This window comes from Phyllostomus hastatus, unplaced genomic scaffold, assembly GCF_019186645.2.
Source record: "Phyllostomus hastatus isolate PE091 unplaced genomic scaffold, TTU_PhHast_1.1 phas_contig_468, whole genome shotgun sequence".
NCBI classification, from domain to species: domain Eukaryota; kingdom Metazoa; phylum Chordata; class Mammalia; order Chiroptera; family Phyllostomidae; genus Phyllostomus; species Phyllostomus hastatus.
In genome coordinates, this window is record NW_025333884.1 from 797,063 (window position 1) to 824,190 (window position 27,128).

The 27,128-nt window shown below is 46.1% G+C and overlaps 1 protein-coding gene across 1 annotated transcript; it reads right to left on the reverse strand.

The window, feature by feature from the left end:
• Positions 1-1,956: 1,956 nt before the first annotated feature.
• Positions 1,957-26,933, reverse strand: LOC123823032 (CD177 antigen-like). Its single transcript, XM_045845335.1, has 13 exons — positions 26,856-26,933; positions 26,640-26,780; positions 26,204-26,389; positions 25,410-25,529; positions 25,143-25,259; positions 9,778-9,918; positions 9,333-9,518; positions 8,359-8,478; positions 8,090-8,206; positions 3,760-3,900; positions 2,923-3,108; positions 2,656-2,787; positions 1,957-2,391 (listed from the first exon to the last, which is right to left on the reverse strand). The coding sequence occupies exons 1-13, from the start codon at positions 26,905-26,907 to the stop codon at positions 2,150-2,152; spliced, it is 1,881 nt and encodes a 626-aa protein (XP_045701291.1). The 5' UTR covers positions 26,908-26,933; the 3' UTR covers positions 1,957-2,149.
• Positions 26,934-27,128: the final 195 nt, after the last annotated feature.

Here is a 27,128-nt window from a genome sequence, read left to right on the forward strand (position 1 = left end):
TCAGCTGCTTGTAGCAAAGAGATATGTCTCTTAGAATTGGGGAGGAGGAGTTGTGGGATTTAGTACATTTTGGCACACTGCTCCTGCTCATTTGTGAAAGAAGCTATAAGATTTTTTTTTCTAAATCCTACAGCAGAAAAGGGCTCTGATAAAAGTGGAGGCTGGAAATGCAAGTGTCCTTAATCTCAGGCCATAGGATGCAACACATCAATGCCATTAAAAGTTTCTGTGAGATTAAGAAATAATAGGGATAATCACACTGTAGAATTTTAGGGCTAGAAGAATAGGAATGTCTCTTCTGCAGATAACTATCTTTCCCTTAGGGGAGCAGCTCCTAACTCATTACAGGATCCCAGTAGAGAATGGACTCCTGACCGCAGGACCTCAAGGGCATTGTGATTGAATTGCAAACACTGGGTGCTGTCTGAGCCACCACAGCATAACATTACACATGCTCATCAGTGCCCATATCCATGAAGAAAGTGAGTATGGGATGCGGCTCAGAGAGGAATGGAGGACACATAGGAACACCCCAGCAGGTGGCTCAGACACCCATGGCACCTGTCCCTCCTGCCCCTTTCTCCACCCATGCCCATGGGCTCCTGGGGATCTCCGATGGTCTAATACTAGAGGGGAGAGAGTGCATACCAGGTTTATGTTAGTGTGGATGAGGAATCCCACCACACTTCTAGTCACTTGGAAGCCTCAACTGCCCCCTGGCCATTCTATGCTCCTCTTGCCACTGATAGGGCATAAGAAGAGGGTCGCTCTGCTGATTGACAGACAGCACTTGACTAGCAGAGGGAGGCTGGGTTGCTGGGTCAAGGAAATCTATGTTTGGGAGTCAGGAGAGTTGTTGGGAGAACATCTTCATATTTCTCTGGCCAGAGGCCCTGTTCAGGGGAAAACAACAGAAACCCAGTGGAGACAGGACCATCAAGCACGCACTTCCCATAAGAATGAAGATTTGCCTCAGAAAATTGTCCAGAGTCGGTGCTGGCTGGTGGGGAGAGAATATGGAATGGGTGATGGAAGAAGGCATCTCTGATTACACCTCCAGGACATGTCCAGCTTTCCACCCCCACCTTCCTCTCATCATTGTAGGTAAAGAACTGGTCCTCAAATTGACATTAGCACACCATGTTATCACAATTAAGTAATGGAGAGGAATTGTTTATCTTCTGTGTTGAAGACTGATTTCCACCCAAACAAATGAAGGAGAGAATGTGAAAAGGAGAAGGGTGGATGGTGATGGACACTCCATTTCCTTTTCCAGATTCACTCTCTTTCCTCTTCCCTGCTGTTCTTCACTCCTGGGGACAGATCTCTTGGGACTGTGTCAATGGGAAATCCTGCCTTCCAGGTGTATGCAGTCAATGGGAGCACCAACAGGAGACCAGAGGGCGGACACTGAGTGGGGTTTGGTCACCCATTCTGCAGCTCCCTGCCTCTCTTGTTGCTGTACGCTGGTCAGATTTCTCAGTCTGAGGCCAGAGCTCCTGCCAGGCAGCCCTCTCTAATCTCCTCCCCCACCTTGGGAACCTAGTGACAGCAAGGACTTCTCTTCTGCCTTTCAAGTGTAGGACGGTAACAGACCCTGTGACATCAGCTTCTGGAAACTGTACACCCCTTCTTGTTTTTCTACTTCATACAAACACGTATGTCAAGTGATTCAGGTGGGATGAGGCCCCTGTCTGTGCAGGAAACCTGACTCCTAAGTAGTAGCCTCATTGGCCAAAGTGCACTTTCACCTCCCAGGTCATGGTGATGACCTGCAGCTGCAGAACCCTGAAGGCTCTGCTACCTCCTCAGCTGGGAAGGAGACATGTACCATACCAGTGATGGGCTTGACATGGTGAATCTCTGGATTCCTTTCCTTCCCATCCCAGATCTCTGTGAGCCCTGCCCTCCCCTCCCATAGAGAAATCCCAGCACTGGGAAAAAAGACAATGCCTTTATTCCTCAGACACATGTGGCCACTGTTTGAGTGTTCAGCTCCCACAGGGCCAGTTCATCTGCTCCAAGGACCTTCCATATGTTGCTACCAGGTCACAGCATGTATGGTTGAGAATTCATGGAGAAGATGGTAAAATAACCCAGTGTTTGGTTATGAGATCAGAGGAGGGTTTGGTTTAGGGGTCAGCTGAGGCTAAGAATCACAGGGAAATAGAGTGAACAAGGTAGTCATCCCACACCAAAGGGCTAGAGACAGTCCCAGCCCTACCACCCAAGCCAGGTAGGGGGCAGGAGCAGCCCCACTTTGGAGATCTTTATTCACATCCTCAGGGAACTCGACTATGTGGAACGGCCCAATCATGTTGATGTGGTTCAACAAGTAGTTGGAAGGTTGGGCCATGCAGCCCTGAATGCTAAGTGGGGAGGTCAGCCCACCTAGAAAGTGAAGACTGAGTCAGAAGGGTCTCAAAGTGGTGCACACTTAAATTCCTAAGACCCGAGAGTCCCAGACTCTAACATTTCCCCCTCAGACCAGGAGATCAGGCTCTTAGGCCTCCCTGCCTTCAGATATAAAAATCTGGGTCCCAGACCCTCACCCTCAAACCCATGAGCCAGGGTCTCAAGCGCACTCTCACTACTGTAGCAGTGAATCCAGGACCTCAGCCCCTTCATTCTTGGGACCTGGCCTTCAGCACTCACCTCCTTTGATATTGATGTAACCTTTATAACAACCAGTGGTTCCCTTAGGGCACGTGACAGTTCCAGAGCCTGTACAGGATCCACTAAGTTGCACACATGTGGGACACTGCAAGTCTCCTGGGACAGGGGCAGCTGGGGAGCAAAGGGAAGGTTGGGGTGCACAGTTCTGCTCTAAGCTGTACCCACCCTCCTTGAACCCAAATATTCTTGTCTCTGGGGCCCCATCTCCCCATGTCCCTTTTCTTCCCCTTCCCCTGGCTCCACTACCTAGATCACGGAGGGAGTTCAGCAGGACACTGGTACTGCGGGCATTGTTGCACCCGTTGGAGGAGCAGAAATGGGTGTAGGAGGCGATGAGAATTCCAGGGGGCCTCGAGTGGATGGAGACAGCCTGGGAATTCTGTGTCTCAGTCTTGATGCAGCCTTTGCTCCCCACAATGACTGATGTGGATCCTGAGGGGGAAAAGTGACAGCTGGATGGTGGTAGGTAAGGCTCTGAGGAAGGCTGGAGCCATGGATTCCTGGATGCTTAATTGGCAGAGGGTGAATGTAGGTTCCCTGAGTACAAGAGCATGGGTGGTTGCAGGCAGGGCCAAGACTGGAGCCTGAGCCTGGGTCCTCGCCCCAGCTTTGTCCCCTCTCAGTTCTTGCTCAAATATCACCTCAGTAGAGCTTTCCCTGATTTCTTAATTTTCAAATTGCAATCTTCACCTACTCTCCCTATTTCCTTTCTCTTCTGGATTTTCTTTTTCCCCACTGGCACATAAAGCTGAAGGAAAGCAGACCCAATGAGATCTACATAGCCTGGCCCTGAACAAGTGCTCAGTAAGGCTCAAAGTCACTGAAGTTACTGTGCACCAGCTCTGTTCTCAGACCTGCATGGACCATCACATATATCCTCATGATGTCCTAGCACAGTAGGAAATGTTACTGCCAGTACCTAGCCCCCAGCTTTCAGAAAGGGACAGCAAGGTGCAAAAAGATGAAGAGTGAGGCATAGAATTTCAGGCCTTGGAATCAGGCAGGAAGTTCAGGGAACAGAATCCAGGACAGGAGACCCAGGACGCTGTGTAGCAATTCCACCCTGATGCACAGCCCACGCACCTACATCTATGAGCAGAAGAGTCTCCTGGCACACCTCTGCCAAATCACATTTCACAGTTGTAAACACATTCCATTCCACAGGTTCCTTAGCCAGATTTCTTTTAAACTGCAACATGATTCCCTTTTCACAAGTCTGAGAAGCTGGAAAGAAGAAATCATCAGCATTTGTCAGCCCAGGAACAAGCCATGTCTCCCCCTCCAGATCCCATGTTTGGGAAGGTGATCACATTCTTCAGTCACACTCAGGTAACCTGGACACAGTCATTTCATCTCAGGTGGAAAAGGGACCTTTGATGTTTGTGCCCACCCCCATTCATTACACACCACCACTTCTGCTCCAGCAACTGCAGGGACCTTGCTCAACACCCATGAAGGCTGCACCTCCCCTGGGGTGTGGCACAGAAACTGGATCTTTCTTAACCTGAGCCATCTCTGCTTCCCTCACTGGGGCTCAAGGTCCTCATTGGGATAATGAGGAGTATAGACTGACACCCTATATTCTTTTAACATAGGGTTTTGAGAAACCTTATGTCTCAAACAAAGTTCCTCCAATGCCTAGTGTGTGTACTGAGAATTTACTATGTGCCTCGCTGTGGTAACTGCTTTCCATGGAGTACATTAAATGGGCTACATTTAAGTTTCCCAAGGCTCTCTCTCACCTGGGTTACCTCATTTTCTCACAGTGACCACCAAAGTAGGTGGTGTTATTTTCCTCCTTCTTCCCATTTTCAACACCCAAAACAAAGGCAGAGGAGTAGTGAAGTCAATTTCTCAGTGTTCCACCACTAATAATTAGCCAAGCTATACTCCCTGGGGCAAGCGATAGGGAGAACAGTGTTTGAAGACCTTGCTCAGCTACCTTGGCCTCTGAGGTTCTCAGAACTCCAGTGTGAAACCCAGGAGCCTAGGCCTTCACTTACAGCCACTGCATCACCAGCTGGGATGTGTCACATGATGCAGGAACTCCTGGACTGATGACACAGCATCCACCAACATGTGCAACCTTCACAGCAGCCTCATGAAGGAGGACCACTCATTCCCTCACTTCACAGACTACAACACTGTGGCTCCTGCTGCCCTCCTCCCAGCCTGGCCACAGTTCTCCCAAAATCACCTCACACATGTTGGTCAACAGCAGCTCCTGATTTGCAGTTTCTTGCATTGAGAACATTGCTGTCATTCTTAACAATCTCTATGTCTTATACCCTGTGTTGCATCCATCAGGATATCCTGTTGGCTTAAGCTGCAGAATGACTCCAGACCCTAGCCATTTCTTGCCACCTCTACCTCTTCCACCACAACCAAGTGGCTCCCACCTTCTTTGTTCTGAAACTTCCCATGGATCCTCTCCCCCATGCTCACCTCCCACTTACTCTATTCCTTACTCAGAAGCCAGAAGAACCTCCATAAAAAGTAAGTTGATTCACATAACTCCTCTGCTCAGAGAATTTTGATAGATCCCAGCCCCATTCAGGATAAAATTTTATGTCCTAAAAATGGCCCCAAAGGCCCTGCCTCTCTGTCCACATGCCCTGCTCTGTTCTCTTTTGAACACACTTCTGGAGCCACACTGGCCTCTGGGCTTATTCTTGCACACCCAGCAGGCCCCCACCCACACCAGGGCGTTCACATGTGCCCCTCTGCCCCTGACTGTCTGAAATCACCCACTCCTCCTTGAGTTTGGTGAAAGAGGCTCATAAAGGTGGTGATCCCCCCCAAACTGGTTCCATGGCACAACCCAGATGGAAACCCACATCCCCCTGATTGAGACCTAGGCTCTTAGCCACTGTGCTCCTCCTGACAGTGCAGACACACTGCCCTCACTGGCACCACAGCCTGGTTCCTTAGGGGGGCAGTCAAGGCCATTCACATTCCAGCTCTTGGTTCTCCTTCAATAGGCCCCTGCCACGGCCTGTTTTGTGGGCAACCTGTGCTCTTGCACCCAGCCTTCCCCCAGCCTCAGGTCTTCCTGGGAGCTGTCTGTCATGTTGGAATGGCCTTTTCCTTCCATGACATCTTGTTGTACCTCAGCTTCTGATGCCTCTTCTTACGGTTGTTCAATAAATGTTTGTTAAACTGCTTCACTGAACTGAACCAGGAATGGCAACCACATGTCCCAAGATCTAACTCCAATGTTAAAAGCTAAGAGAATAAGTTTACATATTAGGAATATTCATCTGTGGAACAGTAGCTATATTTTAGGTGGCAAGTGTGTAGTTTGTATATCTACTGTGTAAGGCATCTGGGAAAGTGTATGTGTGTGGGTGTATGAGGTATGTGACATGTACATGATATGTTTGTGTGGTGTGCCTGGAGTGTGTAGTAAGTGGTATGTATGTATGATGTGTGCTGTGTGTTAGTTACATAAGTGTGACATGATATCAGTTTCTGTGTTTGATTTATATATGGCATGTGATATGTTGTATGGTTTGTGTGTTGTATGTGGTATGTGGTGCTGAGGTATGTGGTATGTGTGAGGTATAAGGAGGCATGTGTGTGGTGGTGTGCTGTGCCTGCAGCGTGGTGAGTCTGCTTATGTCCATTGTGTGTATTGGGTTCTACATGTCTGTGTGGTACAGTATGTCACATGGATTACATTGGGTATGTTTCAGGAATGCCTTCTGGATTACAAATGTTACCTAGTCCCAAAAAATGAAGGCCAGACAATTAAACAGCATAATCAGAAGGAGAGATTCAGACCATCCTTCCATGGCCAAGACCTGTCCATGGCTCCTTTGCACATAGCAGAAAGGCTAACATTTATGTCAGGCTTTGTGGCTATTTGACCAGCACCAGACCCCCAACTTCCCTCCCCACTCCCATACCAATATCTATTCCCAAGACACACCAGGTGATATCCAACCTCCCTGGCTTTGCACCACTGATTCTTCTGCTTGGAACAGCTCTCCTGAGGTTGTCTACACCCACTTTGTCTACCTGAAAAATGGGTAATCAACCAGTCCCAGCTGCACCCATCCTCTTGACAAGAACTTCTCAGACAGAGCTGAGGAGCACTTTATGAAAAACAGCAGGCTTATTCCCATCTCCAGGCCTATACACATGCTGTTTCCTCTGCTTATTCATGTCCTCTTCCTCTTCTACTAATAAACTGCAGCTAACCTTTAAGACATGGCTCAAGGGTACCTCCTCTGTGAAGACATCCCTGACACCCCACCTCCAGGACATTACTATTTTCCTGCTCACAGGTCCCCAAGGTCCCTTCACCACAGCCCTGTGACAATCTGCATCTGTGCTGTCTCATCTCCTTGTCCTGGATGCCCTTTAGGGCAGGGACAGGGTCTGAGTCCTCTGCAGTCCCCACAGGAGACCTTGGAATCCTACACAAACTGACTTTTCATCCTGTGCTAGCCCTTTTGCTGCCTCAGGCTGGAAACCTTGGCATTGGTGACACCCAGGCCCTGTCCTCAAGGCTCCCAGACTAGCCAGAGGGATCCAAGCACAGACGACTGTTTGCTGAATCCACTCAACATTCTCCTTGAAGCTTTAAGGGCTGGGTGCCATGGGCAGATGAGGAAACTGAGGTTCAAACAAGAAAGGTCCTCTTCCCATTCTGCTAAGTCCCCACTCCTCTCCCAGTCTCCTGTGCTTCTCACTGAGACACTCCAGGCCATTGTCAGTCTGCCCAGTGTACAGTCAGGCTGCCTTTGTGTGGGTGTGTAAAGACACTTTCAATGTCCCTGCTTGGTTCTTGCTTTCCCTTTCACAGCTGAAGCATCCTTGGTTTTCTCTGACATCCTTCCTCTATAACAGCTGCCTGGGTGTTGTAGTGCCATGGGCAGGAGATGGATGAGCTGGGAGAGGTAAGGTGGTTGAGAAGAGGTGAGACACCCAAGACTACACAAGGGCAAGAGTGTGGGGACACAGAACTGAAGGCAATGAGTCATTCCCAGCAGGAGAACCAGGCACTCTGCACTCACTTCTGCATCCAATGGATAAAGCAGATTGCAAAGGACCCAGCCCTGCATTCCACTTGACCTCTCTACCCACTCCCCACTCCCTCCCACGTGGAAAGTCTACCCTTACTTGGTTTGTCAGTCCCCATGTCACTTAAATCACCCACCAGTGAGCCTCTCTCTTATATTTCTCCCTGAAAAAGTGTGCCCTGTTCTTCCCTTCAGGGAAACCCCTCCTACCAGCATCCTCAACCCTAACCACCTGCCAGGGCAATGCCTGAGTGAGTAATAAACTTCATAATTACTTGTGGGTGCTAGTGTTGGTGGGATGTGTTGGATGCAGGACTTTAACAAGGGTCATTGTATCCCATTCTCCAGGGCCAGTCACAGTTTTGTCTTCAGGGCATGGAACTCACCGTCAGTATCACAGTTTTCGCTCACAGACAAGGACCCAATTTGCCGAGTCTCATTAAGCAGGTTGCAGGCTTCTTGGGACATGCATCCTTGGACTCTCAGTTTGCCACTGATACCCCCTGTGGGAAGGGCCCAGGCAGAGTGAGAGAGGGTGAGATGCCATTGCTGAGACCATCCAACCCTGAGAAGCCAGGCCTCCCTCCTCCAAGTCCCAGGTCTTACCTGCCCTCCATACCCTCAGTGCCTACAGGAACCCCAGGCCCCAGCTTACCTCCCCTGAGGGTGAAGATCCCATTGTAGCAATGCGAATGCCCGACAGGGCAGGTCACCTCTGTTGCAGATTCACAGCCTTCTGTAGACAAGCAGACTGGGCACCGCACAGACCCTGGGGCTGGGAGGTGAGAGGGAAGAAGGGAAGACTGAGCTGCCTCTGCATTTGGATCTGATGCCTTCTACCTGGTCCCTTTGCTGCCCCCTCAAACAGCCTCCTCATTCTCCCCAGACTTGCCCAGTTCAGGTTTCTCTCAGGTAGCCCTGGGTGCAGGAAATTGGATTCATGTATTTTCTGAGAGAGCAAGGGGGACATGAGATTGGGGAGGGGCACCAGTGACTGAGACAGGGTTGGGGGGTACCCTGGGAGGAAACAGGGCAGAGTTAATCCATACTTCTCCTATGCAGTCCCAGCAGACAGGATGCCACAAAGAAAAGAGATGCAGTGCATCTCCCCAAACCCAGGTTGGGATACAGACAAAGACAGTGAAAAGTTACAGGCCAGGTTCACACAAAAGAGGAAATATCAAAACCCTAAATGATGCCCCAGTTGGTGTAGCTCAGTGGATTGAGCACAGACTGGGAACCAAAGGGTCGCCAGTTCAATTCCCAGTCAGGGCACATGCCTGAGTTCTGAGCCAAGTCCCCAGTGGTGGCTATGTAAGAGGCAACCACTCATTGATGTTTCTCTCTCCCTTTCTCCCTCCCTTTCCTTCTCTCTAAAAATAAATGAATAAAATCTTTTAAAAAAAAACCCCTAAATGAAATATGAGTAAACCAAGCCTAACCAGTATAGAAAAGGGAGCACAAGCCAGGTTTGGACCATCGCCAGAGTCTAAGGTGCAATCTGCTTTGTCCTGGGGACTGTGGACAGGCTGGGTGCCTGGGAAGTGTCTAAGCAAACACTCCCTCTGTGCTCCCCTACTCCCCACAGTCCCTCTTCTCTCTTCCTGCTCTTCTCCCTCTTTGTCTCACCTGCAGGGGGCTGCAGTGTCCAGAGAGGGATGGTGTTTGGGAGGTCATTGCAGAGGTCCTTGTGGCGACACACATGGGTGTAGGAGACAATGGAGAGGCCAGGGCCTGCCCGGTGCTCAGTAACACGGGCCTCTTGATCCTTCTCCTGGGTACAGCCCTTGGTGAGTACTAGGAGCACTTGGGGTCCTGGATGTCAGATGGGGGAGGCCAGGTGAGGATCAAGACACTAGAGTCCTAGAGTGGGGGTCTGTGGCTGGGGTGAGAGGCTGGGGAGGAGGCACCTGGATTCCCAAGGCCTCCTCCTAGAGGAGGGGACAGCTACTGGTATGAGGGAGGGTGTCTCCTGGGTGTTCACACAGAAGGCAGGCAGGACTGGTCAGGAGGAGGGAGATCCCTGCAACGTGAGGATGGCAGTCACACTTGAGGTACCCAGGGTCCTTCTTACCATTCTCAAGTAACATCAGGGTGTCTTGGCAACCCCAGCCCTCTCTGCAGTCCTCCTCTCCAGCAGTCCACTCCCAGGGCAGTTCTGTTACATTTATCACTCTCCCCAGTGCTCCAGACTGACAGGTAAGGGCCTCCATTCCTGAGATGAGGACAATATATCTATTTAGCTCATCCTCCCTGGAAATCTTATCCCAAGCTGGAGTCTTCACCCACAGGGCAGCACAAGAGGGAGGCCCAGGGGGGCTGACAGCAGGGCTGGGCTCATGGTCAAGGCTGCTATAACTTTCTCACTTCTGCTCTTTCTCCTAGGAAATATCCCTTTTATATCTTGCTCCTCACTTGAGGCAGCCAGGAATGGGTGGGGAGTGGAGGACCTTGCTAAAGGAGGTGTGGACCCATCTCTCACTCTCACCAGCTTAAAGGTTGAGTAACCTGAGTTGTTCCTCCTCCCTGAGACCCAGAAGTTTACCACAGACCCCTCAGCAGATAAATACTGTGGCATTCTGACCCCCAGCCTCAATTGGTCCAGATCTCCAGCCCTCTTTCTTCCTGAGCCCAGCTATGTAGGTCCCTATGCTTATACTGTTCCAGGGTAGTTTGTGAGAGCAGTTTCCTCATTTCTTCTGGCAACCTGGCCAACCTCTGGTGCCAGGTGGGACCCAACTGCTGTGAGGACATGGAATGGTCGGTCTTCACTTGTCTCTATAGTTTTTCTACCTTAACCTCTGCCACCCACAGGCTTATACCACTCTTTTTCATCTCTTTCCTTCCAGTATGGCTTTCCTTTTTATTTCCCCTTTCATAACCTTCCTCATTCTCTTTCCTATCCTTCTCCTTCTCATTCTGAGTCTTTTTCTTCTATTGTTCTCTCTGCTCCCAACACAACACAGGCATATAATCATCAGTTCCTGCTGGCTAGGAGGAAACTGAGGTACAGCAAGGGGAGAGTAAATAGCTAGTGAAGAACTACAATATACCCTCACAAAGCAAAATTTCTCTGCTAGAAAAAGATGGGAGCAGCAGTGTGCTAGAAACACACCTTTTCAGAAATACAAAAACAACAAACCCTGCTCATAATGATGGCCTATAACTGTAGTGCAAATACCACCACACCTATTTTGAAGTCACCAACAGATTAACAAGGAGCTTGCCATATCCTAAATAATTAATAAGTTTCACTAGCGTATACAAATCAGTTCCACCCCACTGGGTAGGAGGGAGACCGGAAAAAACACAGAGCACCTGTCAGTGAATGCAGAGGCAAGAAAAGGAAGGGTGAGAACAACAGTAGAGGAGAAAGATAAGTGAATGTATAACTTTCAATGGTATGTGTATTTTTGACATTTTTATACATTCTGTTTTTATTTTGTTTGCAACTTTCAGATGTACCACACAGACATATATGTTACTCCTATCTCCCACTGAGTCTGCACCACTAACTGGCATATTGTGGTTGCTCAGTAGATACTTACTGACTGAGTGAGAGACTGAGTGAATGAATGAAAGAATTAAGAGGAGGTTAAGATGGCACTACACTTATATAGGTTGTGCACTTTTGAAACATCCCTTTCCCAACAATTCATGTTGTCTCTGTGTGAATGGCACCCTCACAAGTTGTGTGTGGACTGAAGCAGGGTCCCTGGAGGAAGATGAGAAAGAAGGTGAGCAAAGGGAAACACTGGGTAACAGGTCATCCATTAAGATCTTGTTTTAGTAAACAAATATTTACTAAGGCTGAACTTTGTGTCAGGCATTGTCCCAGTTGCTGGGGATACAAGAAGACCAACAAGAATGAGGGCCCTGCTTTTCTTGAGCTCACAGCCTAGCAAGAGACACAGGTAGTAAACAAATACATGAGAACAAAAGAATCTTAGATGGTCCTGGGTGATGGGCAGGTGATGTGAAAGTAAGTGACTAAATTGGGAGTGCGGATGGCCTTCAGGAGGGCCATCCTGAGGAGGTGACCTTTGTGCTGAGGGAAGAGTAAAAAGAAAGAGCCTGCCATGGAAAGACACGTGGAAAGAGTGTTCCAGGAAGAGGGGAGAACATTTGCAAATGTCCTCAGGTGGGATCAAACTTGCCTTATGTGAGAGTTAGAAAGAAAGCAGGGCTGGACTCATCATGGCTACAGAGGGAGTGATGGAAGACAGGAGGGGAAAGGCCGGCAGGGGCCCGGCCAGATAGACTAAGTCAGGACAAGAAGGCAACCTTCCTGGGATCCTGCACCATTCAAATGGCAAATGCAAAGGCTGGGTGTGGGGCCCTTAAGCAAAAAGTCTGACAGTTCTTGTTGTAAAATTCTGTTGGCTACCTGGCCTGATACTGTTGCTTCCCTAACTGCAGAATCTCAGCACTTTCCTTTCCCTTTCTGAACTTCATCCTTCTCCTCTGTAAAGTGTGTGTAATGACTATCTGAACATCAAGGATGGAGGGTTATCTATAGATAACCCAAAGTGGATTCACAACACATGATAAAAATATAGGTAATATTATGAGTCCTTACACAGTCCAAGCTGTAGTCCAAGCACTTTATATATTTCAACTCATTCATTCATGCCAACAACTATGAGGGGCATCCTATGAATTGCCCAGTTATATAGGTAAAGAAACTGAATTCAGAAAAGTAATATAACTTGTTCAAGTTCAGAATATGGTAAAGATAACTACCCATCCAAGATATTTATTCCCTTCATGGTGTAGCTCTCTTACTAAGTGAAGACTGGCCAGGTAAGGACTGCAGTTCCCAGCCATGGTCTCTTGTAGGTGGACCATGTGACTAGTGTCTACCAATGGAACATGAGCAGAAATGACTGGTGTCACTTCTGATCATGATAAATTAAAAAGCAGGAGTGCCATCTTCCCACCTCCGTGTGGTTGTCAAGGGTGACCTTGGAGCCACACTCAGACTATGGCACAGCCTCCATAGGCCTCAGTCCCTGAGAGTCTGAGTAGAGCAGAGCATTCCTCCCTCCCCCCAAACACTCCACCAACTACACATGCTGTGAGTGAAAAATATCTAGTATGTTAAACGAGAAATATTTAATTTGATGATGTATTTGTTGTGGCAACTAAAATTTCTAGTATGTTACGCACTGCTAGGAAGTGCTTTCCTTGAGATAAATGATCCAGAAGCAGAGTCAGAGACAGAGCTTCTTCTCCAGATGCTTTCCTGAAGAAGCATGATCAAGGAAGGAGAGTGAGGGAAGCAGGCTGGGAGGACAGGGAGACTAAGAACAGAGGGATCTGGTCTGGAATCACACTTTAGTTCAATCCCACACATGGCATCACAGAGCTGGACCAGCCATGAAAGAATACCATCCTTTTACAACCCCATTCCAGTCAGCCATTGGCCAAGGTCTGCCTCCAAGTCAAGGCAGTAAAGGGTATGTGGTTACTAGCTCCCACCAAGTGAGATCAATTCTCAAGAGAAGAAGCTGCTCTGAGGTGTTGTCAGCCCAAGCCAGCTGGACAACAGCATGTGGGTGAGACATGGTGCACCCACTCCAGGGATGGGAACAATTTGACCCTAAGGGCCAGCTCCTAACCATGACACCTGCAAGGGATCTTCTGTGAATTTCTAGTAATACCAACTTCATCACAAGAACATAAATACAAACAATGACAAACACTACCTTATATTACCAACTCCATAGAGTACCATAGTTAAGAACTCTAATGAATTCACCCAGCACTGCCAGAACAGCTTTCTTTCCTTTCTTTCCTTTTCATTGGGTACAACAATGGCAACAGCTCCCTGTTCTATAGAGAAGAGGATCTAGACACTGACAGAGGGAAAGAAGCCAGCCAAGGCCTCTAGGTCAGGCTGTGTCCAAGGGAGAGTCAGATCTGGGCCCCTCAGCTCACACTCTGGTAAACTCATTCTGCTTTCTCCTCCTTCACTGGCCACTGGGCTCACCAGGTAGCAGAAGGCTGGGTCAGGCCAGAATTTGCTCTCAGGATTTACCTACAGATGACAAAGCCAAACCCTTTAGCATTTCTGTGGGGCTGCCTCCATACTTTTATCCAGCAAACACACTTCTCCCTGAGATTCCCTTAGTGACTCAAGGAGCAAGTACTTCTTGCTCCTTGTAGGTCCAGCCCCTACCTCTGTCACTGCCCTAATCTTCCTGAGCAGTGACTGGTCCCATCTGTCTTCTCATCTCTAAGCCTTGAGTGAGACCCCACACAAGGCCCAGTCCACACAGGAGGGCTATGGAAGGTCCAGAAGGTCCACCTCTCTTCAAAGGGATATTTCTTTTTGTTCCCTAATGTTTTTATTTACAAAAATACCCACCCTACCAAGAAGGTGAAGGATGTTCATATCCTTAGATTCACCGATTGTTCACATTTGGCTGTATTTGTTCCCACACACAATTTTAAAATATTTTTGAATTTTAAAAATAAGTTGTAGACAGCGTGCCTCATTGCTAAGTGCTTTATCCTATACCCTCTTAACAATAAAACCCTTGTGCTATGTAACCACAAGAGTAGTTCTTACCCCTATAATTTACATTAGTACAGTACTATCAAATATTTTGTCCATATTTAATTTTCCTCCACTGTACCATTAACATCCATTACATTGTTTTTGTTTTCAATCAGACAGGCAATTCGGGGTACTGCACTGACTCCACTGGCTCTTATTGTCCTTGTGACCTCGTTCAATCTAGAACTGTCCCCAGCCTTTTGCTCCCTGTGAAAGTTACATCCATTTTAAAAAATAATGTTTTAAATATATTTACTGGTGATCCAAGATGGTGGAGGAGTAAGCTACACTAACATCCCAGGACCAATCTGTAAATACTACTATATGGTAGAGAAAGCATCTGAAATAACCAAGTGAACAATAGCTGAGGAGAAGCCTTATAACCATGAACACACAGAAGAAACCACATCACCTGAACATGACTGGTAAGGAGTTTGGAGGACAAGCAAGATGGCTGGCTGAGCTCCCATGGGTGGTAGCTTAAGTGCCCTGAGAAGTTGGGGTCAAAACTTCAATCTGGGCTCCCCAGTCTACAACACCAGAGCTGGAAAGGAACCAGTTCTGCTTCCCTTCTACTACTCCATTCCTCTTTCTGCCCTCCCATTTTTATTTATGATGCAAATTTTACTGTCTTCCTCATTTTGCCATGTCCCTATTCTCTATCCTTATTATTGCTCCTCCCTCTACCCTCTCAAAATCATTATTCTTTCAGTTAGTCATTTCACATTTATTTTTCCTTTCTTATAATAGTCTTAATCTCTTTACACATATATTAATACTGGCTCATTTGCTGTTGATAGTGTGATTGTGGGTGGGGGTTATTTTTGAGGGTGTGGGTTTGATTACTGGGTGGTTTCTTTTTATTCCTGCAACACCTGTGCAACAGCATACAAGACTTGGTGAGCAAAGTGACTATCAGCCATCCAGACAGACGGAAGGACCCACCAAACGATGACCCAACAACAACCAAAACTCAACCAAACCAGAGAGCTGACATAAATGGCATAAACAGCATCCCAAGAGCATCAAGTTCAGAAGATCAAGGAAACTGCACCACTGAATCACACAGGTTTCCTACCACAGAAGGTCACACCGTGAACATGGGGAGTCAAAGCAGATCAATTTAAGAATCAGAAACAAACAAGAAGAGTCACCTAAGAGTCACTCGGGACACAAGGAAACAGCCCCCAATCAAAAGGAAAGGATGAATCCCCAGAAAGAGTGTGAAATGAGACAGGGACAGGCAAACTCTCATACACTGCATTCAAAATAATGGTTATAGGATGCTCAATGAGCTCAGTGACAAATACAAAGAATTCCAAGTAAGCTATAAGGAACTTACTGCAAACTACACCAGTTATAAAAAAAGAACATAAAAACTCTCAGAAAGAGCCAGGAGAATATTAAGAATACAATTCCTGAAATTAAGAACACAATATAGAGAATTAAAAGCATGCTAGATGAAGCAGAAGACTGGATGAGTGAGCTGGAAACAAGGTCAAAAGAAATGCCCAGACAAAGCAACAAAATGAAAAAAGACTCAAAAGGAATTAAGAGGATTTAAGGGAGCTGCAGGATAACATGAAATGTAATGATATTCATATCATGGGGATGCCAGAAGTAGAAAAAGAGGAGGAAGGGATAGAAAACCTGTTTGAAAAAGTAATGACAGAAAACTTTTAACATGGTGAGAGAAAAAGTCACGCAAGTCCAGGAAGCATGGAGGGTCTCGATCAAGATAAATCCAAAGAGGTCCACACCAAGGAACATCATAATTAAATGTCAAAATTCAAACCCAAACAGAGAATCATAAAGGCAGGAAGGGAGAAACAACTGGTAACATAAAGGGGAACCCCGATAAATCTATCAGCTGATTACTCAACAGAAACACTAAAAGCCAGAAAGGACTGGCAAGAAATTTTCCAAGTAATGAAAAGCAAAGACCTGCAACCAAAATTACTCTACCCAGCAAACCATTCAATTAAAATGCAAGATGAAATAAGGAGTTTCCCAGACAAAAAAAAAAAAAAGTTAAAAGAATACATCTCCACCAAACCAACATTGCAAGAGATGCTAAAGGGACTGCTTTAAGAAGGTGAGGAAAAAGAGCCCTGGCTGGTGTGGCTCAGTGCATTGAGTGTTTTCCTGTAAATAAAAGCTTACTGGTTTGATTCCTGATCAGGACACATGCCTCAGTTGCAAATCAAGTCCCCAGTCAGGGGTGTGCAGGATGAAACCAGTTAATGTTTCTCTCTCTCTCATTCTCCCTCCATCCTCTCTCTAAAAATAAATAAATAAAATCTTTTACAAAAAGAAGATGGGGAACAAGAGAGAGACTGAGAGGAATACAGGTACAAAGGGGAAAATGACAATGAATAAGTACCTATCAATAATAACCTTATTTGTAAATGAATTAAATGTTCCAATCAAAATGCATAGGTTAGCTGAATGTATAAGAAAACATGACCCACACATAACCTATCTACAAGAGACCCACCACAGACAAAAAGATGTACCCAGATTAAAAGTAAAGGGATGGAAAAAATTATTCCAAGCTAATGAACATGGAAAAAATATTCCAAGCTAATGAACATGATAGATAAGCTGGGGTAGCAATACTTATAACAGGCAAAATAGATTTTAAAACAAAGGCCATGGAAAGAGACAAAGAGGAAATTACATAATACTTAAGAGAATAACCCATCAAGAAGATATAACTCTTGTAAACATACATGCACACAATGTAGAAGCTCCCAAATATGTACAGAAAACCTTAGAGGACTTCAAGAAAGATATCAACAGCAATACCTTATAGTAGGGGATTTTAACACCCCTTTGTCAACAATGGATAGATCTTTCAAGCAAAAAATCAAAAAGGATATTGTGGCATTGAACAACAGCCTCAATCAAATGCACTTAATTGATATATACACAGCATTTCACCCCAAAGAGCAAAAAGTACATTCTTTTCAAATGCACATGGAACATTTTTGAAGATAGACCACATGGTAGGACACAAAACAAGCCTCAACAAATTCAAGGAAATTAAATCATATCAAGCATCTTCTTGGATCACAATGGCTTTAAACTAGAAATCAACCTCAAGGAAAAAACTCAAAAACATTCAAGTTCATGGAGAATGAATAACATGCTATTAAATTATGAATGGGATAACAATGAGATCAAGGAAGAAATAAAAAATGTTCTGGAATCAAATGAAAATGAACATGCAACAGCCCATAACCCTTGAGACACAGTGAAGGCCGTCCTGAAAGAAAAGTCCATAGCAATACAGGCCTACCTGAAAAACACAGAAAAATCTCAAACAACCTAACCCTACATCTACATGAACTGCAGGAACAACAAAGAAAGCCCAGAGTGAGTAAAAGGAAGAAAATCATCAAGATCAGAGCAGAATTAAATTACATAGAGACTAAAAGAATAATTCAAAGGATCAATAAATCCAGGAGCTGGTTCTTTGAAAATATAAACAAAATTTACAACCTTTTAACAAAGATCATCAAGAAAAAAAAAGAGAAAGGAACCAAATAAATAAAATCAATAACAAAAGAAGAGAAATTATAACTGAAACCAGAGAGATACAAAGGATTGTAAGACATTAATATGAAGAAATATACACCAAGAAAATTTGACCACCTGGGTGAAATGGACAAAGTTCTAGAAACATGTTGTCCCCCAAAACGGAATCAAGGAGAAGCAGAAAGACTGAACAGACTCATAACAGCTAGTGAAACTGAAATGCTAATCAAAAAATTCCTGGTGCACAAAAGGCCTGGACCAGACAGCTTCACAGACAAATTCTACCAAACATTAAGTGATAACTAACTCCTATTATTCTCAAACTATTCCAAAAAATTCAGGAAGAGGGAAGACTCCTGAACTCTTTTTATGAGGCCAGTATTACCCTAACTTCAAGACCAGACAAAGACACAACAAAGAAAGAAAACTACAGCCCAATATCGCTGAAGAACATAGATGCTAAAATCCTCAACAAAATATTGGCAAAGTGGATCCACCAACACATTAAAAAGATCATACATCACAATCAAGTAGGATGCATCCCAGGGGTGCAAGGATGGTATAATATTTGCAAATCAATACATGTAATACACCACCTAAAATGAAAAACAAATCACAAGGTCATATCAATAGGTGCTGAAAAAAGCACTTATTGATATTATTATACAGAACCCATATATTATAAAAATGCTCAACAAAGTGGGAATAGAGGGAGCATACCTCAACATAATAATGGCCATAAATGAGAAACCTACAGTCAGCACAATACTCAATGGGGAAAAACTAAAACTTTCCCCTTAAGATCAGGCAAAAGACAAAGGTGTCCACTTTCACCACTTCTATTCAACATTGTGTTGGTAGTTCTAGCCACAGCAATCAGATAAGACAAAGAAATAAAAGACCTCCAAATTAGAAATGAAGAAGTAAAACTGTCATTGTTTGCAGATGACATGATAGAGCACATAGAAAACCCTACAGGCTCCACCAAAAAACTACTCAACCTAGTAAGTGAATTTGGCAAAATAATGGGATACAAAGTCAATGTTCAGAAGTTGAAGGCATTTTTGTACACCAACAAGGAAATATCAGAAACAGAAACTAGAAAAAATTCCAACTTACTATAGCAACAAGAAAAATAAAGTATCTAGGAATAAACTTAACCAAGGAGGTAAAAGACCTATACTCGGAAAACTACAGCATACTGAAGAAAAAAATTAAGGAAGATTCAAATAAATGGAAGCATGTACCATGTTCATGGATTGTAAGATTCAACATCATTAAGCTGTCCATACTACCCAAAGTAATCTATAGATTCAATGCAATCCCTATTAAAATGCCAATGACATATTTCATAAATTTAGAAGAAATATTTAAAAACTTTTATGTAATCAAAAATGAACACAAGTTAGCTTCAGCAATCTTGGGGAAGAAGAGCAAAGTAAGAGGTATCACAACACCTGATATCAAGTATACTACAAGACCAGTGTAATCAAAATAGTCTGGTACTGACATAAGAACAGATGCATAGATCAATGGAACAGAAAGAGAGCCCAGAAATAAGCCCGTGTCTCTATGGTCAATTAATATTTGACAAAGGGGGAAGGAGCATAAAAGGGAGTAAAAATTGCCTCTTCAACAAATGGTGTTGAGAGAACTGAAATGGTACATGCAAAAAAAATGAAACTAGACCACCAACTTACACCATACATGAGAATAAACTCAAAATGGATAAAAGGTTTAAATGTAACCCGTGACACCACAAAAGGCTTAGAGGAAGGCATAGGCAGTAAAATTTCAGATATACCACACAGCAATATTTTCACTGATATACCCTCTAGGGCAGGAGAAATAAAGGAAAAAAATAAACAAATGGGACTATATCAAATTTAAAAGCTTCTGCATGGTTAAAGAAAATATTATCAAAATGAAAAGGGAGTAAACTGTATGAGAAAACATATTTTCCAATGATACCTCAGACACTCCAAAATACATAAAGAACTCCTACTACTCAACACCAGGAAGACACACAATCCAAATAAAAAGTGGTCAAAGGACCTGAACAAACTTCTCCAAGGAGGATGTAGAGGGCCCATGGCATATGAAAGGATGCTCAGCATCACTAGACATCAGACAGATCAAAACTGAAAACACTTCACCCAGATCTGAATGGACATCAGCAACAAATCAGCAATCAAGCGCTGGTAAGAATGTGGAGAAAAGGAAACCCTAGAGCACTATTGGTGGGAGTGCAGGCTGGTGCAACCACTGTGAAAAACAGTATGGAATTTCCTCAAAAAAGTAAAAATAGAACTGCCTTTGGACCCAGCAATTCCCTAGGATTATACCCTAAGAACCCTGAAGCACCAATTCAAAAGAACCTATGCACCCCTATGTTCATAGCAGTATTATTTACAATAGCCAAGTGCTGGAAGCAGCCTAAATGCCCATCAGTAAATGAATGGATTCATAAACTGTGGTGTATTTACACAATGGAATACTACACATTAGAGAGATAGAACAAACTCCTACCTTCCATGACAACATGAATAGAACTAAAGAGTATTATGCTAAGTCAAATAAGCCATGTGGGAAAAAACAAATACTATATGATGTCACCAATGACAGGAACCTAATGAACAAAACAAACAAATGAGCAAAATAGAACCAAAGTCAAGGAAACAAGGACCAGGCTGACAGCAACCAGGGGGTGGGGGACAAGGGAGGAATGAAGGGGAATGGTCTAGTCAAAGAACAGGTATGAATGAAACATGGACATTGACAACGTTCTGGGGATTCATTGTATGCAGAGGGTTGGCAGGACAGGGGAGATCTAGGATGCAAAAATGGGACAAGTATAACAGAACAATAATTTCATATTACATATATGTATATGTATATATATGTATATAGGTGTGTATGTGTGTGTGTGTGTGTGTGTATAATGTATACACTGATTTGAGAGAGAGGAAGGGAGAGAGAGAAGCGAAACAATGACATAGAGAGAAACCTCAATAGGTTGCCTCCCATGCATGGCCCTAATAGATGTGGATCCTACAATCTAGGTATGTGCTTTGACTACAAATCGAACCCACAATCTCTTGGTATACAAGATGATGCTTCAAGGAACTGGGCCACACCAGCAAGAGCCACATTTCACTTCTCTTCTGGAATATCCAACAACAAGATTTTTGTGTTTCCACATGATGAGTCTCTTAAATTGTTTTTGACAATATTCTACATGAGCAACGTTGCATCTTTTCCAGTGCAAGGCACTGGGATTATAATGTCACACACTGTTGCATTTTGGGCTAATTCATAAGTAATCTTTGGGATGAACCACTGAAGCCATGTGAACATTTTAGTCCCTGTCAATGAAAGGGACCCTTTCATTTCTTTGCACATACTGTCCCAGCACCATTTTTAGAGAATCCATCTTTATCAACACCAACTACACCATACCAGATCATTAAATGACTGTTCCAAACAAAGTTCTTCCAATGCCTAGTGTGTGTACTGAGCATTTACTATGTGCCCAACTGTGGTCATTGCTTTCCACGGAGTAGCCCATTTAAGGTTCCCAAGAAGCTTGGGAACCCTCATCTGAGTTACCTCATTTTCTTATAGTGACCACCAAAGTAGGTGGTGTTATTTCCTTCAATTCCCCATTTTCAAGATGGAAAACAGTGGCAGAGGAGTTGTGAAGTAGATGTCCCAGTGTCCTGCCTTTAACAATGCCAAGCTGAGCTCTCTGGGACTAGTGATGGGGAAGACAGGGTTTGATGACCATGCTGAGCTACCTTGGCCTCTAAGGTCCTCAGGAGTCCAGCCTGAAAACCAGGAGCCTAGACCTTCACTTACAGCCATTGTATCACCAGCAGGGGTGTGTCACGTGATACAGGAATTCCTGGGCTGATGACACAGCATCCACCAACATGTGCAAACATCACAGCAGCCTCATGAAGGAGGACCACTCATTCCCTCACTTCACAGACAACAATGTCATGGCTCCTGCTGCCTTCCTCCCAGCCTGGTCCCCACTCTCTCCTTCCCCACCTTCCAGGTGTTGGTCAGCAGCAGCTCCTGACTTGCAGTTGCTCAAGTTGAGAACATTGCTGTCATTCTTAACAATCTCTATGTCTTATACCCTGTGTTGCACCCATCAGGATATCCTGTTGGCTTAAGCTGCCAGATACCTCAGAAACGTGGCCATTTCAAACCACCTCTGCTGCTTCCACCAGTGTTGGAGACCCAGTGGGCTCTGACTTGCTTCACCCTCAGTCTCCCTCAGGATCCCCACACCCATACCCACCTCCCATTTACTCTATTCCTTACTCAGAAGCCAGAAGAATCCCCATAAAAATTAAATTGATTCATGTAACTCCTCTGCTCAGAGAATTTTGATAGATCCCAGCCCCATTCAGGATAAAATTTTATGTCCTAAAAATGGCCCCAAAGGCCCTGCCTCTCTGTCCAGATGCCCTGCTCTGCTCCCTTTTGAACATACTTCTGGGGCTACACTGGCCTCTGGGCTCTTTCTTGAACACCCACCAGGCCCCCACCCACACCAGGGCCTTCACATGTGCCCCTCTCTCCTGACTGTCTGGAATCACCCACTCCTCCTTGAGTTTGGTGAAAGAGGCTCATAAAGGTGGTGATCCCCCCCAAACTGGTTCAGCAACACAACCCAGACAGAAACCCACATCCCCCTGATTGAGACCTAGGCTCTTAGCCACTGTGCTCCTCCTGACAGTGCAGACACACTGCCCTCACTGGCACCACAGCCTGGTTCCTTAGGGGGGCAGTCAAGGCCATTCACATTCCAGCTCTTGGTTCTCCTTCAATGGGCTGCAACCATGACATGTTTTGGGCAACCTGTGCTCTTGCACCCAGCCTTCCCCCAGCCCCAGGCCTTTACAGGAGCTGTCTGCCACCCTGAAATGGCCTTCTCTCTCCATGACATCTTGTTGTACCTCAGCTTCTAATGCCTCTTCTTACTGTTGCTCAATAAATGTTTGTTAAACTGCTGCACTGAACCAAACCAGGAATGGCAACCACATCTCCCAAGATCTGACTCCAATGTTGAAAGCTAACAGAATAAGTTTAAGAATATGCATCTGTGGCATTGTAGCTTTATGTGGCATGTGTGTGGTTTGTGTACTGTCTGTATGGTGTGTGGGGAAGTGTATGTGTGTGGGTATATGAGGAGTCTAACATGTATATGATATGACTGTATTGTTTGTGTATTATGTGTGATATGTGATATGTAATGTGTGTATTGATATATGTGATGTGTGGTAGTTGCACAGATGTGGCATGGTATCAGTTTTGTGTGTCTTTGGTTTATGCGTGGTGTGTGTGATATGTGGTGTGCTATGCCATCTTATGTGTTGTGTGTGGTGTGTGGTATATGAAGTTTTTGGTATGTGTTACCTGTAAGGGGGCATATGTGTGGTGCTATGGTGTGAATGCAGCATGGTGAGTCCACTTATGTCTGTTGTGTGTATTGCATGCTACATGTCTGTGTGGTACAGTATGCCCCATGGATTACATTGGATTTGTTTCAGGAATGCCTTCTGGATTATGAATGTTACCTAGTCTCAGAGATAAGAACCAGACAATTAAACAAGATAATCAGAAAGAGAGATTCAGACTGTCCTTCCATGGCCAGGACCTGTCCATAGCTCCCTTGACCACAGCAGAAAGGCTTATGAGCCTCTTTCACCAAACTCTCACATTGGGCTTTGTGGCTACTTGACCAGCACCAGGCCCCCAACCTCCCTCCCCACTCCCATACCAATATCTATTCCTAAAATACACCAGGTCATGTCCGGCCTCCCTGGCCTTGCACCACTGATCAGTACTTGGAACAGCTCTCCTGAGGTTGTCTATACTCACTTTGTCTACCTGAAAAATGGGAAATCACCCCCCAGTCCCAGCTGCACCCATCCTCTTGACAAGAACTTCTCAGACAGAGCTGAGGAGCACTTTATGAAAAACAGAAGGCTCATTCCCATTGCCAGGCCTTTGCACATGCTGTTTCCTCTGCTTGTTCATGTCCTCTTCCTACTCTACTAATAAACTGCAGCTAATCTTTAAGACATGGCTCAAGGGTACCTCCTCTGTGAAGACCTCCCTGACACCCAACCCCAGGACATTACTATTTTCCTGCTCACAGCTCCCCCAGGCCCTTTCACCACAGCCCTGTGACAATCTGCATCTGTGATATCTCATTTCTTTGTCCTGGATGCCCTTTAGGGCAGGGACAGGGTCTGAGTCTTCTACAATCTCCACAGGAGACCTTGGAACCTGCACAAACTCACTTTTCATCCTGAGCTAGCCCTCATGTTGCCTCAGGCTGTAAATCTTGGTGTCGGTGACATCCAGGCCAAGTTCTCCCAGTTCCCAGTCTAGCCAGAGGGATCCAAGCACAGAGGACTGTTTGCTGAACCCACTCAATGTTCTCCTCGAAGCTTTAAAGCCTTTTGCCATGGACAGAAGTGAAAACTGAGGTTCAGACAATGGAGATCCTCTTCCCATTCTGCTAAGTCCCCACTCCCCTCCCAGCTTCCTGTGCTTCTCACTGAGACACTCCAGGCCATTGTGCATCTGCCTGGGGCATGGTCCGGCTTCATTTGTGTGGGTGAGTGGGGACACTGTCAATGTAACTGCTTGACTCCTGCTGTCTCTATCATACCTGAAGCACCCTCAGTTTTCTCTCTGACCTTCCTTCCTGTATAGCCCAGCTGCGGTGGAGCTCTAGTACCATTGGTGGAGGATGGATAAGAATGAAGTAAGAAGGGTGGTTGTAAAGAGTTGAGACACCAGGGCTACCCAAAGTCAAGAATATGGGGACATAGAACTGAAGGCAATGAGTCACTCTCAGCATGAAAACCAGGCACTCTGCACTCTCTTCTGCATCTATGGATTAAAGAAGAATGCAAAGCACCCAATCCTGTGTGCCTCTTGACCTTTCTCCCTGCTCCCCACTGCCTCCTACATGGACAGTCTGCCCTCACTCAGTTGGCCAGACCTGATGTCATTTAAAATACCTACCAGTAAGTTCCTGTCCTACATCTGTCCCCTGGACCACCCTCCTCCCCCTCTCCCCCCTTCAGCTAAATACCTCCTACCAGCATCCTCACCCCAAAGTACCTACTACAATAATCACTCACATTACACTGCCTGAGTGATGAATAAACTTCTTAATTACTTGTGGGTGTTATTGTTGGTGGGATGTGTTGGTTGCAGGACTTTCACAAGGGTCTTTGTATCCCATGCTGCTGGCCATTGTATCCCAAGAGCCAGGCATAGCCTTGTCTTTATGACATGGGACTCACCATTAGCATCACAGTTTTCACTCACAGACAAGGACCCAATCTCCCGAGTCTCATTAAGCAGGTTGCAGGTTGCTTGGGACATGCACCCCTGGACTCTCAGTTTGCTGTTGATGCCCCCTGTGGGAAGGGGTCAGGAGAGTGAGAGAGGATGATATGCCACCACTGGGACCATCCAACCCTGAGAAGCCAGACCCACCCTCCTCCAAGTCCCAGTCTTATCTGTGTCCCTGCCCTCAGTGCCTATAGGACCCCCATGTCCCAGCTCACCTCCCCTGAACTTGAGGACCCCATTGTAGCAGTGTGAGTGCCCGACGGGGCAGGTCACCTCTGTTGCAGATTCACAGCCTTCTGTAGACAAGCAGACTGGGCACCGCATGGACCCTGGGGCTGGGAGGTGAGAGGGAAGAAGGGAAGACTGAGCTGCCTCTGCATTTGGATCTGGTGCCTTCTACCAACCTCCTTTTCTGGCCTCCGGAATCTACCTCTTCATTCTCCCCAGGCTTGCCCAGTTCAGGTTTCTCTCATGTAGGCCTTGGGTGTAGGAAGTTGAGGTTATGCAGTTGGGGAGAGATCAAGGTGGGGGGTAATGAGATCTGGGAGAAGGACTGGGGACTGATCCCAAAAAAGATACCCTGGGAGGAACTAAGGGAGAGCTCCCCATAACTTCACTGCACAGTCTGAACTAACAGGATGCCACAAAGGTAAGAGTAGGCAGAGCATCAACCTAAACCCAGTTCAGGATACAGACAAGGACAATGGAAAGATACAGGCCAAGTTTACTTTGGAATAGGAAATACCAAAACCCTAAATGAAACATGGGTGAACCAAGCCCAACAGTATAGAAAAGGAGCATGGCCCAGGTTCGGGCCATTGCCAGAGTCTGACGTGCAGTCTGGTTTGCTACCCCAGGACTGTGAGAGGAAGCTAGGCCAGAGGAGGGAACCTGGGGAGTGTGGAGAGGCTGGGTGACCAGGAGGGGTCTAAGGAAACACTCTCTCTATGCTCCCTTCCTCTCCACAACCCCTCTCTTCTCCTCTTTCTCCTCTCCCTCCTTGTCTCACCTGTAGGGGAGGACAAGCTCCAAAGAGGACGGGTGCTGGAGAGGTCATTGCAGAGGTCCTTGTGGCGACACACACTGGTGTAGGAGACAACGGAGAGGCCAGGGCCTGCCCGGTGGTCAGTAACATGGGCCTCTTGATTCTCCTTCTGGGTACAGCCCTTGGTGAGTACTAGGAGCACTTGGGGTCCTAGACGTCAGAGGATGGGGCAGGTAAGATCAGGAACCCAGGGTCCCAGAGGAAGAGCTGTGTCATGGCTGGGGTGAGAGACTGGAGACGAGGCACCTGGGCTGCCTAGGAAGAGGGCACAGCTCCTGGTATGAGGGAGGGGGTCTCCTGAGTCTGTACACAGAAGACAAGTAGGACTGGCCAGGAGGAGGGAGATCCCTGCACAGGTCAGTGTGGCAATCACACTTGGGGTCTATAGGGCCCTTCTCACCATTCTCAAGGAGCAGCACCGTGTCTTGGCAACCCCAGCCCTCATCGCAGATCTCTTCGCCAACTGTCCACTTCAAGGGAAACTCTGTTGCATTCCTCACAGTCACTGCGCTTCCTGACTGGCAGGTCAAGGCCTGTGCTCCTGAGATGAGAACAGAAAATCCATCTTAGTCCATCCTCCCAGGAAATCCCCTCCCAAGTTGGGGTCTTCACTCACGGGACAGCAAGAGGGTAAGGCCCAGGAGGGTTGGCAGCAGGGCAGGGCTCATGGTCAAGGCTGCTACAACTCTCTCACTCTTCCTCTTTCTCTCAGGAAACTCAGCCTTTTATACCTGTCCTCACCCAAGGTAGCCAGGAAAGGGTGGGGAGTGAATGACCTTACCAAATTTGTCCTGGGCCCTCTTTCCTAATCTCACCAGCTTAAAGGTGGAGAAACATGAGTCCTTCCTCTTCCTTATGACCCAGGAGTCCAACCTCCCAGCCCCCTTCT